Source organism: Geospiza fortis, unplaced genomic scaffold (genome assembly GCF_000277835.1).
Source record: "Geospiza fortis unplaced genomic scaffold, GeoFor_1.0 scaffold112, whole genome shotgun sequence".
NCBI lineage: Eukaryota > Metazoa > Chordata > Aves > Passeriformes > Thraupidae > Geospiza > Geospiza fortis.
The window spans coordinates 10,002,830-10,028,014 of NW_005054298.1; the positions used below are offsets into that span (position 1 = coordinate 10,002,830).

At 43.0% G+C, this 25,185-nt stretch overlaps 1 protein-coding gene across 1 annotated transcript in view; it reads left to right on the forward strand.

Moving 5' to 3' along the window:
• Positions 1 to 25,185, forward strand: part of TFCP2L1 (transcription factor CP2 like 1) — a 31,456-nt gene that overhangs the window by 824 nt on the left and 5,447 nt on the right. Inside the window, exons 2-11 of the mRNA XM_005416036.3 lie at positions 4,129 to 4,280; positions 17,024 to 17,100; positions 18,676 to 18,781; positions 19,025 to 19,131; positions 19,722 to 19,874; positions 20,712 to 20,822; positions 22,529 to 22,620; positions 23,979 to 24,027; positions 24,124 to 24,217; positions 25,022 to 25,112. Coding sequence (XP_005416093.1) covers positions 4,129 to 4,280; positions 17,024 to 17,100; positions 18,676 to 18,781; positions 19,025 to 19,131; positions 19,722 to 19,874; positions 20,712 to 20,822; positions 22,529 to 22,620; positions 23,979 to 24,027; positions 24,124 to 24,217; positions 25,022 to 25,112 — 1,032 coding nt within the window. The remainder of the gene's footprint in view (positions 1 to 4,128; positions 4,281 to 17,023; positions 17,101 to 18,675; positions 18,782 to 19,024; positions 19,132 to 19,721; positions 19,875 to 20,711; positions 20,823 to 22,528; positions 22,621 to 23,978; positions 24,028 to 24,123; positions 24,218 to 25,021; positions 25,113 to 25,185) is intronic.

Sequence of the window (25,185 nt, forward strand, 5' to 3'; positions counted from 1 at the left end):
GCGCCGCTCCCTCTGTCCGAGAGACCGTTTTCCTTTTTTGCTTTCTCTTTTCCCTTCTTTATTTTTTTTAGCGCTTGGTTAGGCAGCTCTCTGCAGCGTTGCTCTCTTGCTTGTGCCGCGTTCCCTCTTCTTCGGGCTAGGGCAGCGCAGCTCCGAGAGCGGAGGTGCGGCGGTGGCGGAGCGCTGTCGGAGGTCTGAGGAAAACGCCTGCTGGCAAATTGAGAAGGCACCCAGTTTTCTGGGGATGGGATTTCTTTCTCTGCGTTTTAGGACGATGTGTGAAAAGCGCAGAATTTCACTTTCTGAACTTGCCTAAACCAGCTTTTTCCTGCTTCCGCACAGTTGCGTTCAATTAAATGTGCCTAATTTAAGTACAAGGGCTGCTAAACAATAGTCTGTGACATGTGTAGCACAAACCCGTGTTTCCTCCCTCCAAACGATGTCAAAGCAGGCAACTTTGGGAGTTCCCTTTTTGCTGGGTGCTTGTGAATTATTTGCCTTCTGAAGATGTAAAGCTCAGCCGTCAGCTGGTGGCGGTTGCTGGAGTGGGATTTTGCTGAATTGTGGCAGTGGAGAACCTGGCCGTGGCCCAAGAACCCTGACTTTCGAATGTACCCCCAAATAACCACTCTTGAGAGAACATTGAGTTTGTCTGGGGAAGCACTTCGAACGCAGATAATACTTCTCTTTCAAGGAGACACGCTATCTTGACTATGCCTGCTGCCTATCAGTGTACTTGCAAAGGCATTTTATTTTGTACTAAATAATAATTTCCCATTTTCTAATGATACAATATTGGGAGATTCTTACCTTCTGGCAGCTTTTCCGTTTCTTCGTACAAGATTCTTCATCTCCTCCTTCTATGTCAATAACTCAGTTTCACGAACTGTATGTGGCAAAAGTCTTTTCTCTCTTGCTTTGCACTTGCAAATCTGATTCGTTTAGGACAGTGAAAATGGTTCTAGCAGAGGAGCATCAGCATATTCTCCATTAGAGAGTGTTTACGGTGGTCAGGCTGCTGCATTTAACTCCATGGATTTGTAGCAGGAGTGCTACAAGATCATCGGGTCTGGGTCAGGCTTTACTCCACAATTTAAATTCCGTTTAATGGGCCAGAAAACATATTAGCTTATTTTTGCTGGCTTGATGCTAGCTGGAGGATAAAGGAGATCTGTTCTGTCAGGGAGGCTGTTGGTATGGAGGTGACCTGTTGGTGTTTTGGGAACAAACTTCAGCTCTAGTGAGTACCTGTCTCTGTTAAGTGGTGGGTTTGATCTGGAATTAAAATCCCTATAGCGACTTTTATGGCAACAATGCCCTCAGGTGTTTCAGGGGAGGTTGGTTGAACAAAACCCTTGTTTTTTTATGTAGAGATAGCTAATTCTCGCCAATTCACTTTCCATGAGAATGTGCCAAGACATGCATTTCTAACAGGGGCATTTTTCTGCTGAGCAGTGCCCTTCTGAAGGCTTTCCATACCGCCTTGTAGTGACTACAAGAAACTGAAATAGTACAGTATTTGAAGTTGCTGTAAGAAAAGTTTGTGTAAGTTAATATTTTGCAGAGATCAAGAGCTTTCTGTGTATTTGAGACAGCCGTGTGAGTTCTGCTGTACTTCAGTGATATTTGTAGCAGTAGCAAGATGATGCTACAGAAAAAGTCTTATAAAATTTCAGTCATTTTTAATGAAAACGCAGTATGTGTTTTGCTCTCTGTTCTGTCAGCTGACTGAACTCTCAATTAACTTTCTCTCCTTCCAGGTATGCAAACTAATTGTTATTTAAGTCCAGAACTGTAAATCTTTAGCATAACGGTGAAAATTGGGAAAGTTTTAAGGAGTTCAATATTTCTTTTTTTTTTTTTTTAATTAAGGACAGGAACTGTTGTAAAAGCCTGTTTTTCCCTAAACTTGATTTGCAGCTCTTGAGTGAAGAGTTGAATAAGTGTTGTGATGTCTTATATACTTAAAAATTCTTTTGACCTCATTCTGAGTTCCAAACACTTACCATAAGGTCGAACGCTTAAGAAGGTCTTGACCCAAAGCAGTTACAGCACAGGCCATTAGTTTAAATGCTCTAGGAATAAAAATGTGATTTTAACTTGTGTGGCTTTGTTCGAGTTTAAATATGGTGAAGCTTTCCAGAAACCAAGTCATGGATTCCTCCATGCTTGCAGAATTCAGCGATCAGACAGCTGTGCTGGCAGGTGTAGGGGTGCAGAGAACCTGATGTGAAATATGGTATTCAAATTTTGACTTCCCCGTGCCTAAATTTCTCAACTGTTTCAGGTGAGTGTATGTACAAATTCCTCACCCCTAACTGTTAAACCCAGGCCAGATTTTGTGCACTGTTTCTGCCAGACTGCAGGAGTTTTTGCGCGCTGGAGTTTTTGACCTGTTCTCATCTGTAAAGCCACAGGCATTCAGAGCGCATTGTGCAGAGCGGGTTAGGAGCAAATGTTGGCATCCTCAGGAGCAAATGTTGGCATCCGGGCTGAGTGAGATGACTCCGGGCTGAGTGAGATGACTCCGGAGCAGTATCAGATCCTGCATGTGTGTGGAGCAATGCTATCTATTTCAGAAATCTACTGCAGGCATTTCTGTCACTTCATTGCTGTAGTAAATCATCACTAAGGAAAAAAAAAAAAGCCTCTCTGTGGCAGCAGTTAGGCAAGAGCTGTGATTATGTCAGTAATGCCAGGAAGCAAATGGGGCTGGATGCCTTCGAGTGGCTGATAATACTGGATGCGTGGGGTTGGAAGAGAGAATGGAAACAGAGATGGGTGTTTCTTTTCTTCTGTCTGCATCTGAAATGGCACAATTTGCTCTCTGGCATTGTTTTCTATTAAACAGGAGTACCTGTGTTTGAACCAGGCACTTGAGCAGTTTACTCTGAACTGCTGCACTGTTTCACTGATGACCTGGGTAGCCTTCAAGGTTGTGAGTGCTATAAGTGGATCATTAACTGAACAGGCAAGGAAAAAATTCTTAATGCCCTTTCAGGTTGCGTGCCTGTACGTGCTGGATGGTTTTTCTTAGAGCATTTTGTGTATGGGGTTGTCAAAAGGAGCAAACTACAGCCTGTGTAAAGAGAATCTCGAGTCTTCACTCATCTGGAAGAAATAGAGGAGAAAAAGAATCACTTGTTCTGAATTGTCCCCGTGTTCAGTATAATCCTCCTAATTTGGAAGGGTATTAATGTTTTAAGTAGGTGGACACAGTGATCAGCAGCATTAGTGGCCTAGGAAGGCTAATGTGGCTCTTCAGTGTCAGACAGGCTGAGATAAGGATGCTTATTCCTGACATCTCATTTTGTACTAATCAACTCATCATTTGTTGCGCTCTCAGCCTTGCTAATACCAGTTCTGCTTGAGGATTAGTGTGGGCTGGGATCAGCCTGGGACTAAATCAGCAGGCAGGTTGCTGTCAGCATTTTGTAAAGAAGTGGGAGCTGGGGCTATGTGTAGGTCCTAGTGAAGCTGCTCCCACACACCTGTGTGTGCATTTACAAAGGTAGCCCAGTGCTGACTTAAGAGCTGTATGATTCCTTGGGACCAGGTTTACTAGAAAGCAGGGAGATATTATGAATAAATTAATCCAGCCATTCATGCCATCATTTACCTGAATATCTCCTTTGTACACCAGAGCTGTGTCTGCTTCCCACCCATGGCTGCTACTTGAAGACATTTTACTGATCTGAAGCTGACTTTTGGCTGTCAAAGTGCCCTTTCTTGCCTTTTTTTTTTCTGAAAGGCTTTCGTCTGAGAACCTGAGAACTCTTAATCAAATATGTCCACAAGGATGAAGGATCTTTTTTGATATATTTTTTCCTTATCAAGAAGACTGCTTAACTGAAAAGTGAATCTGATTTATTTCTTAAAACTTTGCATTAGTTTTTAGGCATACTCTGTTTTGCCAGTGCTATGTTCTTTTGCATGCAGTGCTGATATCTTAGATGCAGAAGTTGCCTGGTTATGTTGAACAGGCAAAACTCTTCCTCTTTTAGCCATTTTAACCTGATGCTTCTTCAGAGACCACCCTCAATATCTCAGATCATGAGAACCAGATGCAGATTGAGGCTAGGATAGCCCATAAGCTCTTTCTGACTGTGTATAACTTGTACATTGCAGAGATGTGCTTGCGCTGCCGATCTTCAAGCAGGAAGAGCCGCAGCTGTCTCCTGAGAACGATGCCAAGCTGCCACCCTTTCAGTACGTCCTCTGCACAGCCACCTCCCCCGCCGTGAAACTGCACGAAGAGACTCTGACCTACCTCAACCAAGGTAGGGTCTGCAGTACACTGAAGGAGAGGATATTTCCTGGGAGCAGTTCATGGGATTTGATCCCGTACCGGGAGGGCAGCGGGATGGGAAAAGAGGGGTAGAAGTGGGGAGGGGGGTGGAAGAAAGGAGAAATATTTAATTTTCCACATTTGACTACCAGATTATCAACTGTTTTAAAATAATGAAATACCACTGATTTAACTGTTGAATTAAGGCAGTGTTACAGCATGCACAGTTCCCTGTGGCAAAGTACTGGCTTGATCGCAGACGCTTAAAGCTGCAGCCTTCTGCCTTCATCTCACAAGGCCAGATTGTTGAAGCACATTGGACTGGGGAGGGCTCTTACTGCTGCAAGTCCCCTGGCACTGCTGGAGGGCATAGCCAGGGAATGATTTAGCAGGTATCCAAGGGCTGCTCTGAGGTCTGGGCAGTGACATCTCTCCAACAGGTTGGCTGGTGGCTCTGCTCAGTGCCTAACTTGACAAGTTGCTGGGGTTCCATGCAGCAAGGCCCTCTATAGCCGACCTCGCAGACTGGTTCATACTTCTGAATAAACACTTTGTTTCTCTGTGTTCTTTTCTTTTCCCCACTTTGGCAGCATTTTTGCAGACACTCTGTGGTTGGTGTTTGGCTGTCACTTTGAAGCCCCTCCTGTGCATGGGTCTTGAGGGGATCAGACCTCTCCATGCACAGATTATGCTAAAACATTTTCGCTCAGTTTCTGCCAGCTGTAAAAAAGGGCCTAACAACAAGCTGAAAGCTGTCTGCCCTCTCTCTGAGATCCTCTCCTGCCTCAGGATACTGGCTCATCTCTAAGCTTCATGCCCTGAGTAGGATGCTCACTTGGGTGCCTCCCTGGATAGAGTTCTCTTAATGCTAGTAGTAATTGGAGCCCTGACCTCCCTTGGGCTCTGACCTCAGGTGCAGCTGGCTGCTGGATCTGTGTTGACAGCTGGTAGACCCATAGAACCCCCACAGAAAGATCAGGCTCTACCCAAAGAACGAGATATTTCCTGTCATGTAAGCTGGCACTGTTCTGTCTCTCAGGATCAAAAGATGCTTGGGATATGTGACTGTGTCATCTCAGTTTATTTATCTAAACACAGCAGATCCCAGGGGGTTATAATGGGGCATATCAATTGTGAGATTGAGATCAGTCTTCCTATGAAACACAATTCTTTCCTGTATTGGAATAAAATCTTTTTTAAAATGAAAATCTGTTGACAGCCAAATATTTTAGCATACTTGAAACAGTGCCTGCTTTTTTACTTTGGCAGGGAAAAAGTTAGACAACTCTTAATGCAATACCATGGGTTTTTTTAAAAAAACTGCATGACTGGAGCAATCCATGTTTTCCTTTGTAAAGTGAGACTGTTACTGCCTTTTATATAGACCATATTGTGTTAGGCTTTGTCCTGCTTACTATTGCAAGGAGTTGTCTACTGCTACATCTTGCTAGTGCTTCCTGCTTCATTGTCATTTCTTGGATATCATCTGTCTTTCATCCCTCAAGCTGGGATGTCTTTGCAGAATACAGAAGAGCCTGAATCTGGGCAGGCCTGGAGGAGCAAAGCAGGGATGGGGCAGGCAGGAGCTGTGCAGAGGGGCCGAGTTGGGCAGCTGGGGTGTCTAGTTTCTGTTAGTGGGCTGTTGGTGAGAACATTGCCATGGGTTAAAAAGGGATGAGGATTTAAAGGCTCTGTCAGAAAATCCCCTCACTAGAGTTATGTTGTGTGAGCATGAGGAGATGTGTGAAGGGGACCTCGAGGCAGGGTTTCTGGAATCACTGCTTGTGGCATGGGGGAAGAACTGGCTGACTCCAAAGCACTGTGACCCAGCTACAATGCCACATCTCATGAAGCAATTTAAGACCATTCCTTATACCTTATCAGCTTGTGCTGGCTGTAAGCAAAGGGACGCCTCTTGCACCTTAACCTCCCTCTGTGTTTATCATGGATTGGCCAAGCACTGTTACATAAAACTTCCCTTCTTGAGTGTTGTGATGGATTACTTTAGCAAATGGGTAACTTCATTAATGAATTCCCTCTGCCCTGCCTGTGTGTCAGTCATGGCTGGCTTGTAATAAGGTAGATACAAAGACAGTTGCTGTCCCAGCCCAACAAAGCAATTCACATCCAGTGTGGTTGCTTTCTCAAACTGTGAGTAAGGGCTTTAGTGTTTTCTGCTTGCTGGGTGATTCTTGCCTCTTGCTGTTCAAATGTTCCTTCTCAGCTTTAGCTCTTCACCCCTCAGTTATGACCTTTTGTCACTGTGAAGCAGCTCTGCTTCCTGCCCTGAAACACATTCTCCACATGTGACTGGTTCAGTGGTGGTGAGTGGACCAGCTCAGGAATGTCCATATGCAGAACTGCATGGAAGAAATCTCTGTCAGACCTGACCTATGGGCTGTGGAAAGCTGGAAGTGCTGGGTAGCAAACTGAAGGCCATGTTGAGTAGCAGAGATGGAAGAGGAATCAGTGGAGACTTCCATGTGAGATCTGAAAAGACTTCATATGGGCTAGGAAGGAGGACTGTCCAGTGGCTGTGTTTGAGTGCAGGTGGGAGAGGGCTCCAGACTTTTGAAGCATAATGGCCTCTCTTGAGCCTTGCTTCTTGCAGGATAGACCTAGAGGGATGGTCAGTGGTGTTGAGGAGGAAGAGGTCTTTGGCCTGGAGTCTCCCCAAGGATGGAGGCTGAGAGGACTCTGGAGCTGGAAACCAGAGACCAATGTTTGCACAAAGGGGCAGGGGAAGGATTTGTGAGGGAGCATAACGGAGTGAGCTTAGCTGTTAAGTTGACTTGGGGACATTCAGCAGTGGCAGAGTCCCAAGTTTGTCTGCTCCAGTTTGAAACCATGAGTGCTCTCTGGCCACAGCTCTAGAACCAGCCTGTAAATGAGGTAACTGGAGTCAAATCTGTAGCTTGGTTTCCAAAGACTGACTCATTACACTTGTCAGTCCCAATCTCTTTCCTGCCTTCCCACATTCCTTGGGAGACTAGAGCCAAATTGAACTCAGTATTAGTTTGTTGATCCTCAGGGCAGTTCCTTCATTAAGAGGTCTTTACTGGATCTCAGGCGGATTACTCATCTGATGGGACAAAGTACAGGCTTATTAGTAAGGTGTCTCAATACCACTCCACCTTCAGTCCATGAGACTGGTAAAGGTGCTGTCCTTGCACTGGAAGCTGCTGCTGGCGTTTCTCCTTTGGTCAGGGATCACATCTGTCAACAGAACTACATTGTCCAGAAGTCTGCAGTACAAACATCCTAATGTTTCTGGAACTAGCCTGCCTTTTGGCACTTTTCAGTGTCTCTTGTGGATAGGGATTTTCAAACAAACAATCAACCAGCAACCATATTACAAACCACTGCTTCAGCAAGATGGCTTGATGCAGTGCATATTCCATGGTCATATGGGGTGTGGTTTGACCACGGCTGGTTGAAACCAGTTTCAATCATGGACAGAATTGGATGCAATGAAAGGTGGTTCCAGAAATTGCAGCAGAAGGAATGGAGAGGAAACAAGCACTGTGTACAGTAGATCTGAATGCTAATAAAGTTGAGGAATAAAGTCATTATTGTAAAAAGGAAAATGTCAAAAATCACAAAAACCTGAAAGTCATTTCCCAAGGGAATCGGCTTGTAGTGCCAGAACCACATGGGGCTGTGAGCTGTTCAAGTCATGATTTTGTTTCATGACCAGTGTTGGGTTGGCTCAGAACTTCAGATGGTAATTACTTCAAATGGAGGGAGGCTAAGTTTGGTGGCAGAGGGTCACTGAGAGCTGTGTGCGAGATCCAGCCCAGAGTCCCAGAGGTACTTCAGAGTAACTTGCCGTCATCTCCCTGTAAAGTTTTCTTGGGATCTGTTCAGCTCTCCCAATCTGCAGTGTGTGACTTGTGGTTCTTGGCTCTGCAAAGACTTTAGTGTACAGCTGGCTAGGGTTTGGAAGGCTGGACACCCCTGCTTTATGGCATCTTCCAGGAGTCAGCCTTAGTGCCAGTCCTAGATGGTTCAGAAGGCAAACGAGCCAAAACCTAGGCCATGAAGGAAAACCACTAATATCTGAGAGGACCTGTGATTCTGGGAGTGTTGCTGTAGAGGTGCATTAGCAGGTGATGCCTCATAAACCTAATGATGGGCTTGAGTCTGGGTCACACCTAAACAAGCCCAAATTTCACCCCCAGCATGCCAAGGCATATATCCAGATTCAAGATGTGTGTGCATAAACTGGTACATTTTAAGTGGTGCTGCGTTAAAATCTGTTAGGTGTTGTCCTGCCTCAGCTCGACTGCAGATGTGCTCTGGTTGCTTCTCCAAAGAAAGGTGCAGGAGGCATTGGGCAAGAGGATACTTTGGAGTAGATGCCTGATTGTTTGAGTAGGAGATGAAATTGCTTACAGCAGGAGGCAGAAGAGAACCTTTGTCTCCCTTAAAAAGTCTAAAGCTCAAATTTGGTTGCCTAATCTACAGCAAGAGAACCCAGTTTTAAACACTGAGATTTACAGTAAATGAAAAAAGCTGTTTTATATTGACGTTAACTCCTACGTAATTGAGTTTTTATGGGGTCACAACTGCCTGGATGTTTATACTTTTCCTGGAATGGTTCTTTATTTGCCTAAATGAAGTGTAGAGAAAGCTGAGTGACCAGCTCTGGCTGTGTGTGCTTCTGGTTTAATTATAGCTCTGTTTATGGGGATATTTTTGCTTTGTCCTGTGCTGGGACTACCTCTTTTCCTAACAGTGACTGCCATCACTGAGCAGGCCCTGGGCATGTGTAGGAGCTCTGCTGCTGGTGGCTTCTCCCATGTGGACAAAGATTCCACCCTTGCCTGAGATCACAGGCACAACAGTGGCTTTGTGCCATTGAGACTGTGAGTACCAGGTGCTCCTGGTTCCTGCCCACCCACCCATGCATCCTTTTCACCTAATCGTTATGGGATGCCATACTGCTCCTTGACCCCTTTCCACTCTGTTCTTGGGTTTGGACGGCTTAAAAAATGAAATGGCTAACAATGCTAATTTGTCTTTCCCATTTCTGAAAGTGGCTTTTGGTGTTTTTGGTTCTTGTGGTGCACTTCATCTTTGGAGAAGGAATTTGTCTCCTGCCTGACTTTGAAGACAGCTCTGAGTAGGTTCTGGTGTCTCAGCTGAAGCCATTAATTGTGCTAGAAGCAATTTCCCCATGTGTTTGGCAGCTCTGTCTTCACTTGGCAGCCCAGGATAAACAACCCTGTCTCCAAACCACACCATCCCAAAGCTCACCATGAATCTTGCTTCAGATGACAGGGCACCTCTGTGTAAGTAGAGCATCTGACTTCTGTTGTCCCGAGGAAGCTAGAATCTCAGTTGTCTTTTAACCAAGAGGCTGTTTTCTATTCTTTTTGTAATCCTTTCTTCTGTTGCTAACATCTGGATGAAATTCAAATGGGATTGTGAGCTTGCTGGATTGTAGCCTGTGCACAAATCCTACTGGAAGCCCCTAGACTGCATTTTGTTCCCCCACAAATCTTCAATATCTGTGAAAAAAGGGAGCGCTCAGAAGTTCCTCAGAGTGTAGTAAGAAGTATGAAAATATTGGGAAGATTTTTTCCTGACATTCCACATAATTTTTTTACTTTACCTTATTGTCCAAATCTATTTGAGATTCCTTTAATTATGACAGAGAGTTTTTTTGCCTGTGATTTTACGGGATTTGATGTTCGTGTGAATGTTACTGTCAGTGTGAGATGATGTAGAAGTTTTCCAATTAGCCTCCTCTAATTTGTGCCCTAAAAGATCACATTTTAGGTAGCAGTAGGAAGCTTGAGAAATACTGTAGGTTTGACCTGATTAGCTGTTTTTGTAGGAATAATATACATTTTTATAAGAGAATATACTTTTTTTTCCTTAAGAGGTAGGGGGGAAAAAAGCACCTTTTTTTTTTTCTCCTATTTGCTTCCGATGGAGCATTTATGTGTCCCTGAAACTAGACAGCAAGCAATGAAATTCCTCCTGTCCCAGCTTGGTGACATGTTTGTGTGGAAGGTACAGTCAGCTTTGATCCCATCTCCTTCCCTGCCCTGTGGTGGCAGCCTGATTGAGCAGCCATGGGTGGGAGTGGGACTGGCTTCTCCCAGTTTCCTATTGCAGAAATGTGGTGGAGGAAGGGACTTAACCTGAGGGCATCTAAGGGAGCTGCTAGGTGGGGTCAGGAGTCATACTCAGCTCTTCTGCATCCCTCGTCAGCACCCTCACCCAGGACCATGCATTTTAGTTATCTAAAACTCAAGTAAATATTACACACAAAGCTACTCCTTCAAAGCTATAAAACCTGTTGTCCAAATTGACTTAAAACAGGTTGAAACCAGAAAAAGCCTGTATTTTTTACTTACACAGAGAGGGTTGAGTTTTTCTGAGCTGGACAGATGTGACTAAGATAATCCTGGGTGTTTCAAGTACATGCTAAAGAAGTGGAAATACAGGAAGAAATTATTTTCACAGGAGGTATTTTTTACAGCTTTCCATTGGAGGTCCATAATTTTTTCACTGATTAATTTGTTTTAAAAATCAAAGTTTATAACACAGTTTAGCTTAGGTGAGATCAAGTGGAAGTCTATGCAAAAGAAACCCGAAGTGCACACAGTGAAGTTAACAACTAGAAGAGTTTTTGTGTCCACTGGCTTGTTTTGTGTCCTTGATTCAAAGTGAGACTTTGGGGATTTAAATGCACCTCCCTCTCTTGAGTGGAAACCATTGTAAATGAGGAGTGTTTCTGTTAGTGCCTGTTAGCTATGGAGTGTCACCACTGTAAAATAGACCATCTTCAAAAGTCTGTGGAGAGTAGGACTCAGAAAAATGTTCATATAGTAAATGAGCAGTGAAGATTTCCTGCAGCAAACTTGGCTCCCAGGGAGCTCTTTGGCTTTCCCACAAGAAAGAGGTAGGGAAGTAGAAAAAAGGGGCAAGGAAACCCCCTTGAGTTAGGGGCATATTGTAAAAGGAGGAAAAACATAAAAGGGGCATAATGAGGGTGAAGCTCTGTGGTGTGATGGTAGAATTAGGAGTTGAATTGCTGTGCTGTGTTCCTGTAGCACTGGTGCCCTGATGGTAGGAGCAAGCAGAGCAGGAATCCTCAGTGTTGAACTCCTGGGTACCAAAATATGGTGCAGCTAAGGGGACTTTGTTCAAGGGGAGAAGCAGGAGGCAGGTGAAGGCCCAGACTGTCAGTGCTAAAGCAAGGTGTGTGGAAATTGTGGTTCTGATTGCCACACTACAAGGAAATTCAGAAGGAGACCGCACAAAAGAGTTAATGAGCATTGGTTATAGCTGGGCAGCTCAATGTAGATACAATCTGGACAGTGAATACCAGAAACTGAGAAGCTATGGCAAGGAAGAAAAGGCTGGCTTTATTGACCCTGCTTCATCTCTGGCTGCTGTGTTGAAGATGGGATGTGGGGCAAGATGGGCCTGCAGTGTTAGAATGACTCTAGTGTTCCTGTTGCATTTCTTGGCCCACAGCTTGCCCTCCTTTGCAGGATTTCCATGTTCCTAGCATAGTGGGAACTTCCAGGGTGGCCTATTGTGTAGCTGGTGAATTCAAAATATCCACTGGATAAACATCTACAGCATCTTGTCAAATGAGGCTGCAGTAAGCAACTGCAGAATATCTCACTGTCATTTGTGGTTCAGGGACTGAGGGTTCTGCTTTTGCTTCTTGTCCTGCAGAGTGTCCACACATGGGACACTTGAGCAAGTCTTATGCTAATTTTTATTTTAGCTTGTGACTTGATAAAAAGGTGTGTGTCGTCAAGCATGCAAGTTCACATGCCAGCTCTGCCACTCTTGTCTGTTTACCCTGAGGGCTCATTAATCTTTCTTGTCAGAAAAATCCCTGTGTGTGCCTGATGCCCTGAATAGTTGTGTTTGGCTGTTTCAAAGGTGATCCTCCTGCCTGCTGGATATGCTTTGGTTTGGTATGATAAATGCTTGGGGTTTTTTTTCCCTCCCTCTCCTTCTGCATGGTGCATTTGACTGTCAGCATTCCTTTGCCTTTATCTGTGCGCTCTTTAGGATGTCCATATAAAGTTGCTAAATGGAATTTTTATTGGCTTGGCTTAATAATCAAACAGTTTCCAGGCTGGTTCTGTCTAGTGCTATGTGGATCCATTCTGAGAAAGAGGACACTGTTGTTTTTGGGGATTTTTTTTCCCTTTTCTACAGACTTTTGTTGGAGATATTGCTTATTCAAAGGTTAGGGTTTAATTAATTTCTAGAAAGGCTACTTTGTTAGATTAAGTTAGGCCTGAGTCATATCAGCCTGGAACATCAGCATCCTAATTGGAAATTAGTGTGTTGTATCGGTGTATTGTGCAGAAAACCACAAAATGCATAGTGCAAGTGGCCCTTGAGATGTAACACCAAAACAAAGAAAAGCAAACAGGATATTGTGGTTGTGTAGTAAAATGACATTTGAACAAAATGTAACTTTGAGCTTGAAATAGTGATAATCTTTTGTATTCAGAAATTGCCTAAAATTTCTGTGGCTGTCTAAATTCCATGGAAATCAGTAAGCTGTTAAACTTGTACCTTTTGAGCAGGTGAAATCATTCCTGTGCTGAACAGAATCATTTTTCATCTGTAGTAAGTGCTTGACTTCAAAATTCTACTGGCCCCACATTAAGTGGCCATGACCACACTTAATGTGTGTTAATTATCAAAGACAATGCAAGTTTGAAAAAGTAAGCAGTCTATAAATCCTCCTTCAGATAGGTGGAATTGCTTCATGAATTACGAACCAGGAACTCTCTGGACCTGGGTGGTTACTATTTTATTGGGTACTACTTAGTTTGTAAAGTGAGTTGCTTAAACTCTAGCCTAGGAGGAGATTACATGAATTTCCTTTTGCCCAGAGAATGTCTGTTTAAAATAGAAATTACAGTGTATTGTCACCTGCCCGGGTTCTTATTGGTGCCCCTGAAGCTTTCAATGGAGTTGGGACACAAACTGCATCTCAGGAATGTGTTGTGGTTTTCTGAGTATTATTACTGTCCTGTTCTCTGCCTGAGGTAGGGAAGAAGGATTGTGGTGAGTGAGGGGAGCACAGGGTCACACAGTCATGCAGGAGGCTGCTGCAGCATCAGCTGTGCTGGGGATTGCTTGCAAAGTGTCCCCTTTGTTTCAGGTGGTGACAGAAGTGCTTTAGGTGCCCCTGTGCATGTGCCCAGTATTACACCTGACCTGGGCTGTTCAATCACATCACTGTTAGTCTCAGCACTGGTATCCTCTGCTCCTGTCTCCAGCTTTACCACCACATACTGACTTGGAAAGTTGTAGTCTGACCTGTATTAATCTGTGTTTCCATCTGAGACACATGGAAAAATTCAGTATGGGGGAACTTTGTATTTCAGCTTTGTTTTGGGCTTAGCTAGTTGTAGTCTAGCTTGGGAACTGGAAGTGCAGATTGTTTAATCACTCTTACAGACATGTTTCTTTACAGATTTGGACACCTGACTAAGAATGATCTGTTACTGATTTAGTTTTAGCAGAAAACTGTCAGTGTGTGCCTGCTCGTGCTGGTGAGTCAGCGGTGCAGGATTCATAAATGATCTGTCTATCAGAGCCTTGTGTGACTTCTTTGCCCTCTTGGACGCCAGGGGGAGTTCAGCTTCCTTCAGGTTGGATTGCTGTTATTCACTTTATTTTACAAAGGAATTTTGTTTTCCAGCATCCAAGTGGTCACCTCAGTTTAGAGGCTTTTTTCTCTACAGTAATAATTGCAGGGCTGAGATTGTAATTCACCATTTCACTAGTTTTGCTGGTAGCAATGGTGGAGAATATAGGGTGAACAAGGTTTGGAAGGTATTTTCCAAGGAGAAAGTATAATCCAAGCAGTTTGGTGCTATAAAAGTACAAGTATCTGACTACTGTCCATGCTAATAAATTCTGGGTACCATAAGCCACAAAGCAATGAGTTTGCTGGAAAGCTTTAAGGAGAATAAATTAAAAACCACTAACAGAAGATGGATAGATAAGGGAACTTTGAGGAATTGGGAACAAATTCTCACTGACAGAGTTTCACAGAGAGGGGAAAATACCATCATGTTTTCTGAAGCTTGGCTGGGAGCCGTCTTGTTTGATAATCATGTAGCAACTCAAGTTAAACATTCAGAGTTCAAGGGGAAAGCAGTTAGCATAAAATACCATTTTGATTGAGGTTTTTTGTGGCATAAACTGCATTCCAGGGCTTCCATCAGATGACCCATATATCTTTCATCAAAGCATGTTATTTCCTCTTTGGCTTTCTGTTTAATATTAACTCTGTCTACACTGCAGTTTTTTTTTCACTGGTCTGCAGGATCTGTTTCTGACTCCCTCTGAGGTGAATCACTCCTGTCAGGTGGAGATGTGTGGTGCCTACTGCCCTCCAGGCTGCAATTCTGCCCCTGTCCCTGCAAGGGGATCGGAGGTGGCAGGCTGCAGAGTTTTTGAGTGCTTGATGCTAGTTTGAAAGGAATATGGATGATGCTTTTATGCCTGTTAATTTCTTTTGTCTCATTATCACTGAAGATAAGCAGATCAGGCTGACCAAAGACTGAGAGTGTATCAGTGCACAAAGGTGTCCCAAAAACCTGCTTGTTCCTGAAATACTTGCTGAATGGCTGACAATGCTTCTGGTTTGACCATTGCCTTCCTCCATAGTACAGCTCATACCACTACATTTTGCTGTCCTTATTACCCCTGAGTACAGTCACAGATGTATTTTACTGTCTCTTGCTTCCAAAACCTAAATTAATATTCTGTAATGATTAATTAGCCTCATATCTGCAGGGGAATGTACTGTAAGTGCAAGAGATACTTGGCTGTGTGAATGGGTTCAAGATGATGAGCTGTTTCACTCTATAGTTGGTGAAGTGTATCTCCAGACTGAATCACTGAGCAGCCAACTTAGTGCAACATGGATAAACACATACAGCACATACGAGTACATAGTACATCAGATACGGCACTAGGGACATGTTTTAGTGGTGAACCTGGCATTCCTAGGTTAATGGTTGGACTTGATGGTCTAAAGGGTCTTTTCTATGATTCTGAGAGAAACACATTTTTTAACCTGACCTTGATCTTTTTTATACTAATATAACAGAATTGGTGATGTATGTATCTCTAAAATTTGCCCGATGAGCAATATTAACATGTATCAATGGGAACATTAGAAAGTCTTGTGAGTGTAAGTCTGTAAGACCTCAATTTCAGGACTGTGGTTTACAAAATCCTCTTTTGTTGTCCAACAAGTGTTCAGAGGCAGGTCACTGTTGTAATTTTGTTTTCCTCATGTGCCAGGAGATGGGTAAAGATCAGTGCATGTTGCCATGATTATTTTGGTACTTCGTATGGTTTATTCTCTGCTCTCCCCATGCCCTCAGTCACTTGCTGGATTCAAGGGTCATTTCCTGTTTGCAGAACTCCTACTAACATCATCAGGGCTGTTGTGCAAACATTTGGGGCTTCAATATGGCCTCTTTTGTCCTTCCTTTTTTTTTCTTTTTCCTATCTGCCAGCCAGCTGAATAAGCACAGTTATCTCTGTGCTCTGTGGATATGGTCTATACCCATGCAGGTGGGATTCTCAAAAGGCAGTCTGCCTTTCTGACACATCTGCTGTCATAAGTTTCCCATTTCTAAATCCAGATCGGAAAATTCAGCATTTTTGTCTCTGCTGGTAGAAGCTGCTTAGAGTGAGATAGATCTGCTTTACAGTTTTCTGCAGGGCCAGTTCTGCAAAGATACTGAGCAGGTTGAGCCAGAAAAACCAAACTGGTCTCCTCCTTGGTGCCTGCCTTGTTCTACCCTGTGCATTTTTCAGGAAAAGGGAGGATAGCAAGATGAACAAGAAAAGCTAGCCATGAGGTGCACGTATACTCCATTAATCCTAATGATCCTATCCTGCCTTGGTAGTGATTGCAGGCTTATTGTAAAGACTTGGTGTAGTACAATGGGCTTTTGTACTGTCTTAGTAATTTCTGTGTGTAAGGTATTGAGACATCAGTCTCCTTTGTCTGCTGTCAGCCTCGAAGAGATGTTATTTCATAAACCAGTTAGCTGAATTCTGTTGAATTGACTAAATTCCTTATGTGAGGGTGATGGTGGGAGTGTGTATTCCCTTCCTGGAACTGGTCCTTGCACATGCTGTAATACCCATCGCTGCCTCCACGCAAGTCTGGAGGAATATTTATGCCCTTGGCAGCGACTTTCCAGGTCTTACGAAACCTTTTTTTTGTGGTTCACCAAAACACCTTACAGGCCTGACTGCTCCCTGAAGATGGCAAGATTTTCCCCAGTTGCCATCCTCTGCAGAATTGTTCCTGGACCTGTTGTGCCAGCACTTCTTCACGCAGCCATTGCTTTGGCAGAATTGCTTTGGCAGAAGGGACAGACAGAGGCAGTGCTGTTACAGCCATGTGGCATGGGGGGACAACTGCCTCAAGCACCCTGGTGACTTTCTGGAGGGTGACCAGAAAACCATAGCAGCCTCGGGAGACAGCTATAATTGATGCCCTAATGGAGAGCTTTTAGCTGCCAAAAGGCAAACCTTCCCCTGCTGTGCTTTAGTGCCTGTCGATTATTGGGGCAAATGCATTATGTTAGCAAAAATAAGCTTTCCCTGATCAAACGTATGCTTTATCAGCCACATAAATGCCAGCATGACTCTCTCATTGCTACAACATATTAAACACCTTGGAAATGTTTCCTTAAACTCTAGGTCAGTCTTATGAAATCCGTCTACTTGAGAATAGGAAATTGGGAGAGTTTCAAGATTTAAACACAAAATATGTAAAGGTAAGGAGAAACATAGATTTCTTTTCTTCCTGCTACTACATACAGCCTTTAATGAAGGGCCTGACCTTGCTCCCACTGAGACAATGGAAAGCACTTTGCCATTGTTTTTAATGGAAGCAGGGGTGATGGAGTTGTTGAGTGCTGGCTTCATGGGACTATGCAGCTTGGCTTTGCAGGGCTTCAGGGCAACCTTTATTCTATTTGTGATCATGACCCCAGAGTTTCACTGTGAATATTGGGTTCAGGGGAATCCCAAAGTTCAGTGGTGAACATGATCAAAGCTGTGGAGAGGCAGCCTTGTCTCCCTACTGAATCACAGCAACATGCCTGGGTTGTTACGTGACAAATGGAGGGCCCAGGTGTTTACATAGTTCTGCCAGGCAGATTCTGTATAGCTCCAGTTTACTTTGGTAATGGGCATAATGATGAACATATAGAACTTGATCATTTGGTTTGGGGGACTTTTTCCTGTCATTTCCTCCACTGCCAAAACAGTTAAAATTCAAAAATGTTGGTCTGGACCCTGGTTCTGGATCCAACCTTCAATTCTTGGCTTTCTGCCTCAGGATTTCCTTTGAGAAGTGGGAACTAGTTGCAAAATTAGTATTCCAATTTGGATTTCAAATGTTATCCAAGTTTAGGCCATTCTCTATTTGTCTTTTGGCCCATTTCAGGTAGTATGTGGATTGGGATTCCAATTTTGCAGGTGTTCCCACTGTGGCTTGTTTGCATCTTGAAGCTAGGGTTTGATTTGGGCATTTTGCAGGTTCACTGGCAAAAGTTTCTCACTCACATGATACAGAAGTCCCCAGCAAGAGTGTGGGCTTGAAAAACAGGGATGTTAGGGGTCATTAACTCATGTAAGTATAGCACTGTGAATATACAAAAGAACTTATTAGTTAGGAGTACTTAGGACTTGTCTGCCCTAGGGATTGCCCTTATTCCAGCCTTTTTTCTCCAGTTATTGGCATGGCTGCACTATTGCAGACCAGCCTGCTGTTACAGATGCTTTCCTACTCTACCTACCCTTGTTTAACTACTCTGGTGCAAATCCAATGACTGGCTCTTAATGGCTGGAATAAAGTTTAATTCCCACTGACAAGGTGTCTGGACATGTCAGCTCCACTGGGGCGAGGGACAGGTGAGCTGGCTTCCACATTTACAAATCAGAATGGGATATGCTGGGGTTGGGACATGGTACAGACTCATTAAATATTAACCCCATATGAGCCTTTTTGGGTGTTGAGGCAAAATAGTGATGTTTACATGCCACAACACCTAAGATTAGGTGGACATTGCTATAGTGCTTCCAGAGTGAATCCCAGAAAGCTGTACAGGGCTGTGTTACTCTTGTAAGATGTGCCCTGTGAAGGGGGAAGTGTGCTTCTCTCTCAGGGGTCCCTTAGGAATTTGATACCCATGGTGATGGGTCTCTTAGGGGGACCCTTCTACTCTCCTCATCAATGGGGGTGAGAAGCGTAACAGATCAGCTTTTGCTTCTACTCTGGAAAACCAAAGTCATCTTGAGAGAGGGTTCTGGATGCCATTGTTCATGCTGCTGTCTTTTTTTGACAGAGTATAATTCGTGTGGTTTTCCACGACCGCCGCCTGCAGTACACGGAGCATCAGCAGCTCGAGGGCTGGAGGTGGAGTCGGCCTGGGGACCGCATCCTTGATATAGGTGAGGCTATTTCATTGTGGCACCTCTGCACTCCTGGGGGGATGAGTGGTGCATGCAGTGCTTGCATGTTTAGGTTTCCTAAGAATCTTGTATATCTTTGGGAGGGAAGGACAATCTAGCGCTGTAGGCCCAAGTAGAGCTGTCTTTGATGGCTTCGCTTTCACATGCATGTTCTGATTGTATGGAAATGCTTTCTCTTCTTCAATTTAATATTTTTAAAATTTTAGGGGTTTTCTTCTACAGATATCCCGCTGTCAGTTGGTATCTTGGATCCCAGGGCTAGCCCGACCCAGTTGAACACTGTTGAATTTCTCTGGGATCCGTCAAAGAGGGCTTCAGCATTCATTCAGGTAAGAGATAAGTCATATTTCTGTGGTAAATGCAGTGGTTAGATATCTTTTAAAGACCTGGGGAGATAAAATAGCCAGTACATGAACAAGAGAGGATGGTAATGATAATTACTAACTTGTGATAATCATGTGTAATCAATTTGTAGGATACTTACTAAATCAATTTGCTGGCTACTTGTTAATGTTGGAGTACTATCTGCTACTGCCAGGATTTTCTTTAAAAAAATACTCAGACACGAGTGTTGTTTTCTAAGCATAGGTTTTGTTTTGAGGAAACTGTTCATGATCTGTTAGTTTTCCTTGCTTTCCTCTTACGTCACTATTTCTCATTCTGAGCATCAACTGTTTTTAATCTGAATGAGAGATTTACTTAAATGAAAGGATGCTTTTCCTGATGCCCTGTTTCTTTCTGAACTGCTTGCTCTCCTGATTATTTTGTCGAAAGGAACAGCAATGAAAATATATGAGCTCTTCTGCCTCTTTTATTTTTTTTTGAGGAGCCAAAACCTCATGTTCAGGCAGTATCTGAAAATCAGATGAGCACTGGTTCCAGCTGTCTCCAGAGATGAGAACAGTTTCTGTTTTGCCAGGTACATTGCATCAGCACAGAGTTTACTCCACGGAAGCATGGAGGAGAGAAGGGGGTGCCTTTCCGGGTGCAAATCGACACCTTTAAGCAGAATGAAAATGGTGAATACACAGAACACTTGCATTCTGCAAGCTGCCAGATCAAAGTGTTCAAGGTATGAGGTAGTTTTGGCTTTGTTATCAACTAGATTAAGGCTGAGGAATATGAGAAGTTTTCAGGTGGTATAGGAGCAATGCAAATACTGGAGTAAAAGAACAGACTTTTAACTGGGAATGCTTAAGATCTTAAACAGGACTCCTGTGCACGTGGTGGTATAAACACTGCCCTACACAGCAATTCTAGTTGAAATGTTGCACCAAGACTTGTGCCAGTCTGTTGTACCTCAAACGCTACAAAAATACTGACATATTTGGGGTATCCGGTGTGTTTTGATGCTCCTAGGCAATCAAGATATTAGGGCATCTTCAGTTTCTTTGTTTGAACTCTCCATGAACAATAAAATTTTATTGTGGATATCTTAAATACCTTTTTGTTGTTGGAGCACAGTTTGTCTCTTATGCCTGGAGGAGGAAAAGATTCAGAGACCAAGCATCTTTGAAGCTCCTAATCTGGGCATGGCAGACCTATAGCTACTTAACAAACTCCCATAGGCCTGTTTGCTCAAGGGATCTGCTGCTCCAGTTGTGTTCCTGTGAGTAGTGTCTTTCCTGTTTCTGGAAAGATGATACGAATGCCAGTTGAGGTGCATGACTTATGGACTGAAGTAGTTGGAATCACATCTTAGGGCTGTGGTCAGTGGTGGATGTGCAGAAACAGTAGGGATGCTTGATTAATTATTTTGTCTAGAAAATGCAGATCTGATCCTGTTTCATATGTAGAATGCCTGTAAATCTTAAGGAGGCTTTTGTGAACAGATTAGATAAAATTGTTGGCCTCTGTCTCCAAACTTGTAATGCCTGGCATAAGGGAGAGCCTGTGCTTGTACTTATAGCCTAAAGGAGCAGACAGAAAACAGAAGACTGACAGGGAAAAAATGGAAAAGAAGACCACCCAGGAAAAGGAGAAGTATCAGCCTTCCTATGAGACAACTATTCTCACAGAGGTAAAGTGTTTTAGACACATCATACTACATCATGTTGGGAGATAAATTTAAAAGAAAACAGCATCTTAGCCCTGGAGATTGTCTTGTAGAGACATGTGTGCTCAGATCTCGGTGAAACTGAGAGGGAAGTGAAATTATAAAATGACTCACTGTTGAAATTTATGAAAGATGCCAAAGTTAATCTCTTGGGGTATAAACTAACCCTTAGCAGCCTGGCTTTAAAAAAACCCCAAAACAACAACTTTCCCAATTTTCACCACTGTGCTCCTGGGCGCTTGTCATGGTCCTCAGATGCCAGTTGTATGAAAATACAGTTGTCTGTATTTTTTTTCAGAACTGCTTGGCAAAAGCTCATGTTGAAGGTGGGACACTCGGGCAGATGAATAGGCCGTCTGATTAAATTATTAATTTGTTTTTCTGTGCCTATGAAGCTGTTGTTACGTGCAAGATTTTGGGTTGTACTCTAGGAATATCTTGTCTTATATTCTGATGCATCTGGTGTAGAGTTGTATGTGTTTCTGCCCCTCCCTGTCATTACTAAGATGTTTGTATAAACTTACCATAGGCTGTAGAATTAGTCAGCAACAGGACTCAAGAGATTGAAAAGTGTTTAGTCTCCCTATGGGAATGACTTATTTGATTTAGTTCTTTTTTTGGAGCAGCTTGCTGGACTTCCAAAAATGATGTTAATTATTCTTAATTTAAATCAGCTTCCTATTTGTGACATCCAATCTCTCCCACACCATTTTCCTCATGTTGCCAGGAGCAACCGACATGTTTTCTGATTGACAGACCTAATTCTACTGAGTTGGCAGATCCCAGACTCTCCCTGTGAGCTCTGATGCACTTTGACATATTGCGTGGGGAAATGTGGGTTGCCAAAGAGTTAAATATTTGCCAGTGCTTGTGGAGATTATAAAATATTTGCTAGTGTTTGTGGAGATGATAAAGCTCCAAAGCTACACTTGGTGTCTTTTTATCATTGCAAACAAGGCCACTACAGAGCATTTTCTTGAGCTCTTGGTGGTGGGGGGTTCAACAGGGCTAGATTTCTCCTGCTGATTACTGTGGCTTAAATTCAGGACAGAGTCACCAATTCTAGCTGGGTTACTCTGGTTTTACACTACTGTCATGGAATGTGGAGTCTGACCTATATTTGTGAAGGCTTTTAGTAGCTTTGTGTCTTGTCTGTCTATCTTGAGTTTTCTCCACTTAGTACCCATTTATGACTGGAGGTGTTTGACTAATAGCCAGAGGTTTCAGAAGGCTGGTTCAAATTCTGCTGTTTTGCTGGTATAAACCTGAAGCAATGCCACAGGAGCATTTTTGTCACTCTTGCCTGGATTTAATTAGGGATTTATAATTGAGACCAGGGGTATTTCTGTATCATTGCTGCCTTCAGTCTGAGTTGACTTACTGGCGTTACTCTGACTTACAGCTGTGCACACTTTGGCCCAGTGTTATTTGGGGACAGGCTTTGTGAAATGGGAGAAAGAAATGTGGAATGCACAACTGGAATCAATCTTGGCCCCCTGACAGCCCACTTGGAGAGAAGTGTAGAAAATCCATGGCCTGTCTCCTCCTCCCAGCAGGAGTGATGAGCTGAAGTTAGTGGCGTGGCAACAGCATGAATGTGGTATTAGAGGAGAATCAAATCCTTTATTTCCATCCTTACGAAAGTTTCCCCACTGCCTTTCTTCCAACAGTGCTCTCCCTGGCCAGATGTGCCTTATCAAATGAACAATGCTCCATCTCCAAGCTACAACAGCTCTCCCAACAGCTTCAACCTTGGAGATGGGTATGTAACAAATACATGCTTTATCTTTCCTCTTGATATGGTAGCCTTTGTGTGTCCATGCATTTCTTACCCTGCAAGATGATGTTAAGGACCTCCTCCCTTTCTGGCAAGGAGAAAGTATTTTCCAAAAGCCTTTAAGACCTTCCATCCAGGAATTCCCTGTAGTGCAGGGTACTGTTTGTACATGCACTGTTTATGTGGTTGGAAGGTGAGCATCGGAGGGCCTCATGCAACTCATGGTGAGAACACACCATGCCCTGTGCCACCAACCCCAGTATCTTCTCACAAGTGTGTAGAGGCTTTCAGCACCTCTTCAGAGTTGGTGTTTCTTCCTTAATTTCTGTCTTGAGGTAGTTTGGGGTGCTGAATTCCTAGGTGAATGACATGTAAAGAAATCCTGTTTGGGGCAAAACAGCCTGGGTTTTGAGATGCTGTTTCAGAACAAAGGACTAATGAAGGCATGTTTAATTCATTAAATAGCCATCATAATGAGACAGCTCTAGTGATTCTGAAATGCTGAAGATGATAACTGGTGTCCCTCAGTACTTATCAGTCCTCCATTGTGCATACTTCCCCTTAGGAATTTGGTATAGGCCTTTTTCTTTTGGTAGGACTCTGCCATCTTATTGCCTTCCCACACAACTTAATTACCATGTTGTATTAATCCATGTTGTATCACTAATTTTCAACTAATCCCGTCAGACCATGAAAAAGAACAAACACTGAAATTACAAAATTTTGTGTTAATAGAGAGATTTGCTGAGTATTTTTTCCTTTGGTAAAATCCCTGGTATGTTTAGGAGTCCTGTCTGTGTTTAGGAGAATTTAGTAGAAATGTGGTTTTGCATGATTTATGGCACTTGACTATGTTTAAGATAACACCAGGGTTGAATTATAAGGTCCTTTTTTCAATTTTTTAAAAGAATTATTATTTGACAGTAGATTTAGTTAGGATATTTCTGGCTCATAGAAATTTCAAATTCAGCCACCCTGTAGGTTACTATTTTCTTGCTTAGGTGATGTCACATTAGTGAGTCAACCATATGGAAAAGCTTGACTGCGGTCAGTAAACCTGAGTTTTTTCTCTCAGTTTTGAGGAGGACCTCAACTGACCAAAAAAAGATTCAGGTAGAGAGCTTTGTTTTGTTATTATTGTTCTTGTTCCAAATTTTGAACACCTTTTTAAAGATCTGATTGACAAAAAAAGTCAAGTTGGATGTAACAGACAAAAAAAGCCAAATTGGATGTAACTTGTGAAAGTTGAGTCAAATAGAGGAGGGGAAGAGGATGGACACTGCAATGTAAAATTTAAAATAATGTGTTTTTTTTCTCTTCCAACTTTATATAATTTCTTTTAGCAACAGTTCTCCAACCCACCAAATGGAGCTCCTGCCTCCCACCAATGATGTAAGTACTTGAGATCATGTTAATGTGGTGCTTTTCTCTTTTAGGACACTGGTGAACAGTTCATTTCAAGACCTTCTTATTCTTTTTGCAATGTAGCATCTCCTTCCTTCTGCTTCTATTCAAGATGCCCAGCAGTGGCTTCATCGTAATAGGTTCTCTCCATTCTGTAGACTCTTCTCAAGTTTTTCGGGTGAGTTTAAACAGTCCAGAGATATTCTGGTTTTTTTTCTCTTCTGTAAGTGCAGCTCATGTAGCATCTGCTGCTGGCCACGTTTGATGGGATCCTTGGTCTGATCCAGTGTGGTTGTTCTTTGGTTCTTAGATTAGTTACCATTTGTCAAAACAGTTTGTAGACTAAAAAATGAAGTGCAACTTCAAAGCAAGTCCAGGGCCTTGTGCAGTTGCCTTTGAACATCTCCAAAGCTGGAAATTCCGCAATCTCTTTTCAAATACTTATCTATTTTGACAGTGAAAATGTTTCTTCTTACATCTAATCAGCATTTTGTCTTCTGTCTGCTGCCTCCCATCCTGTCCATGTGCGCATTTAAGAAGCATCTGGCACTTTCACTGTGCCCTCCCATTCAATAGTTGTACACACCAGTAAGATGGTGGAAGGGGCAGTTGTTAGAGGTGTTGAAACCATGAGGAGACTCTCTCTGACTTGCAGCATGATGAAATAACTCAATGAATGTGACAGCTACAGAAGACCAGGTCATTTAATGGCCAATGTGAAATATCTAGCTCATTTACGAGTTGGCTGGAATATTTTCCAATGCAGCACTGTTCTTTTGGCAGCTGCCAGCTTTCTGTTTCACAGTGATTGATTTAAAGTGCACACCTCTCTCAATTTGCAACTTCTCTGTATAAATCAATCTGGTTTAGTTTTGTGGATTCTCTGTGCCCTCTACCCCTGCCCTTTTCTGCTGCCCATACATCCTGTTTGGAAGCTGAGATTTGCTTAACTTCTGAAGAAAAATCAATTTGAAATATGTAGGTGCCGACTTACTGAAGATGTCCAAAGAAGATTTTGTTCAAATCTGTGGACCTGCTGATGGAATTCGGCTCTTTAATGCAATTAAAGGAAGGTTTGTACTATTTCCTTCCTATTTTTTTATGATCCTTTGATAATCTCAGTGTTAACTAGAAGGTAATCCTGAA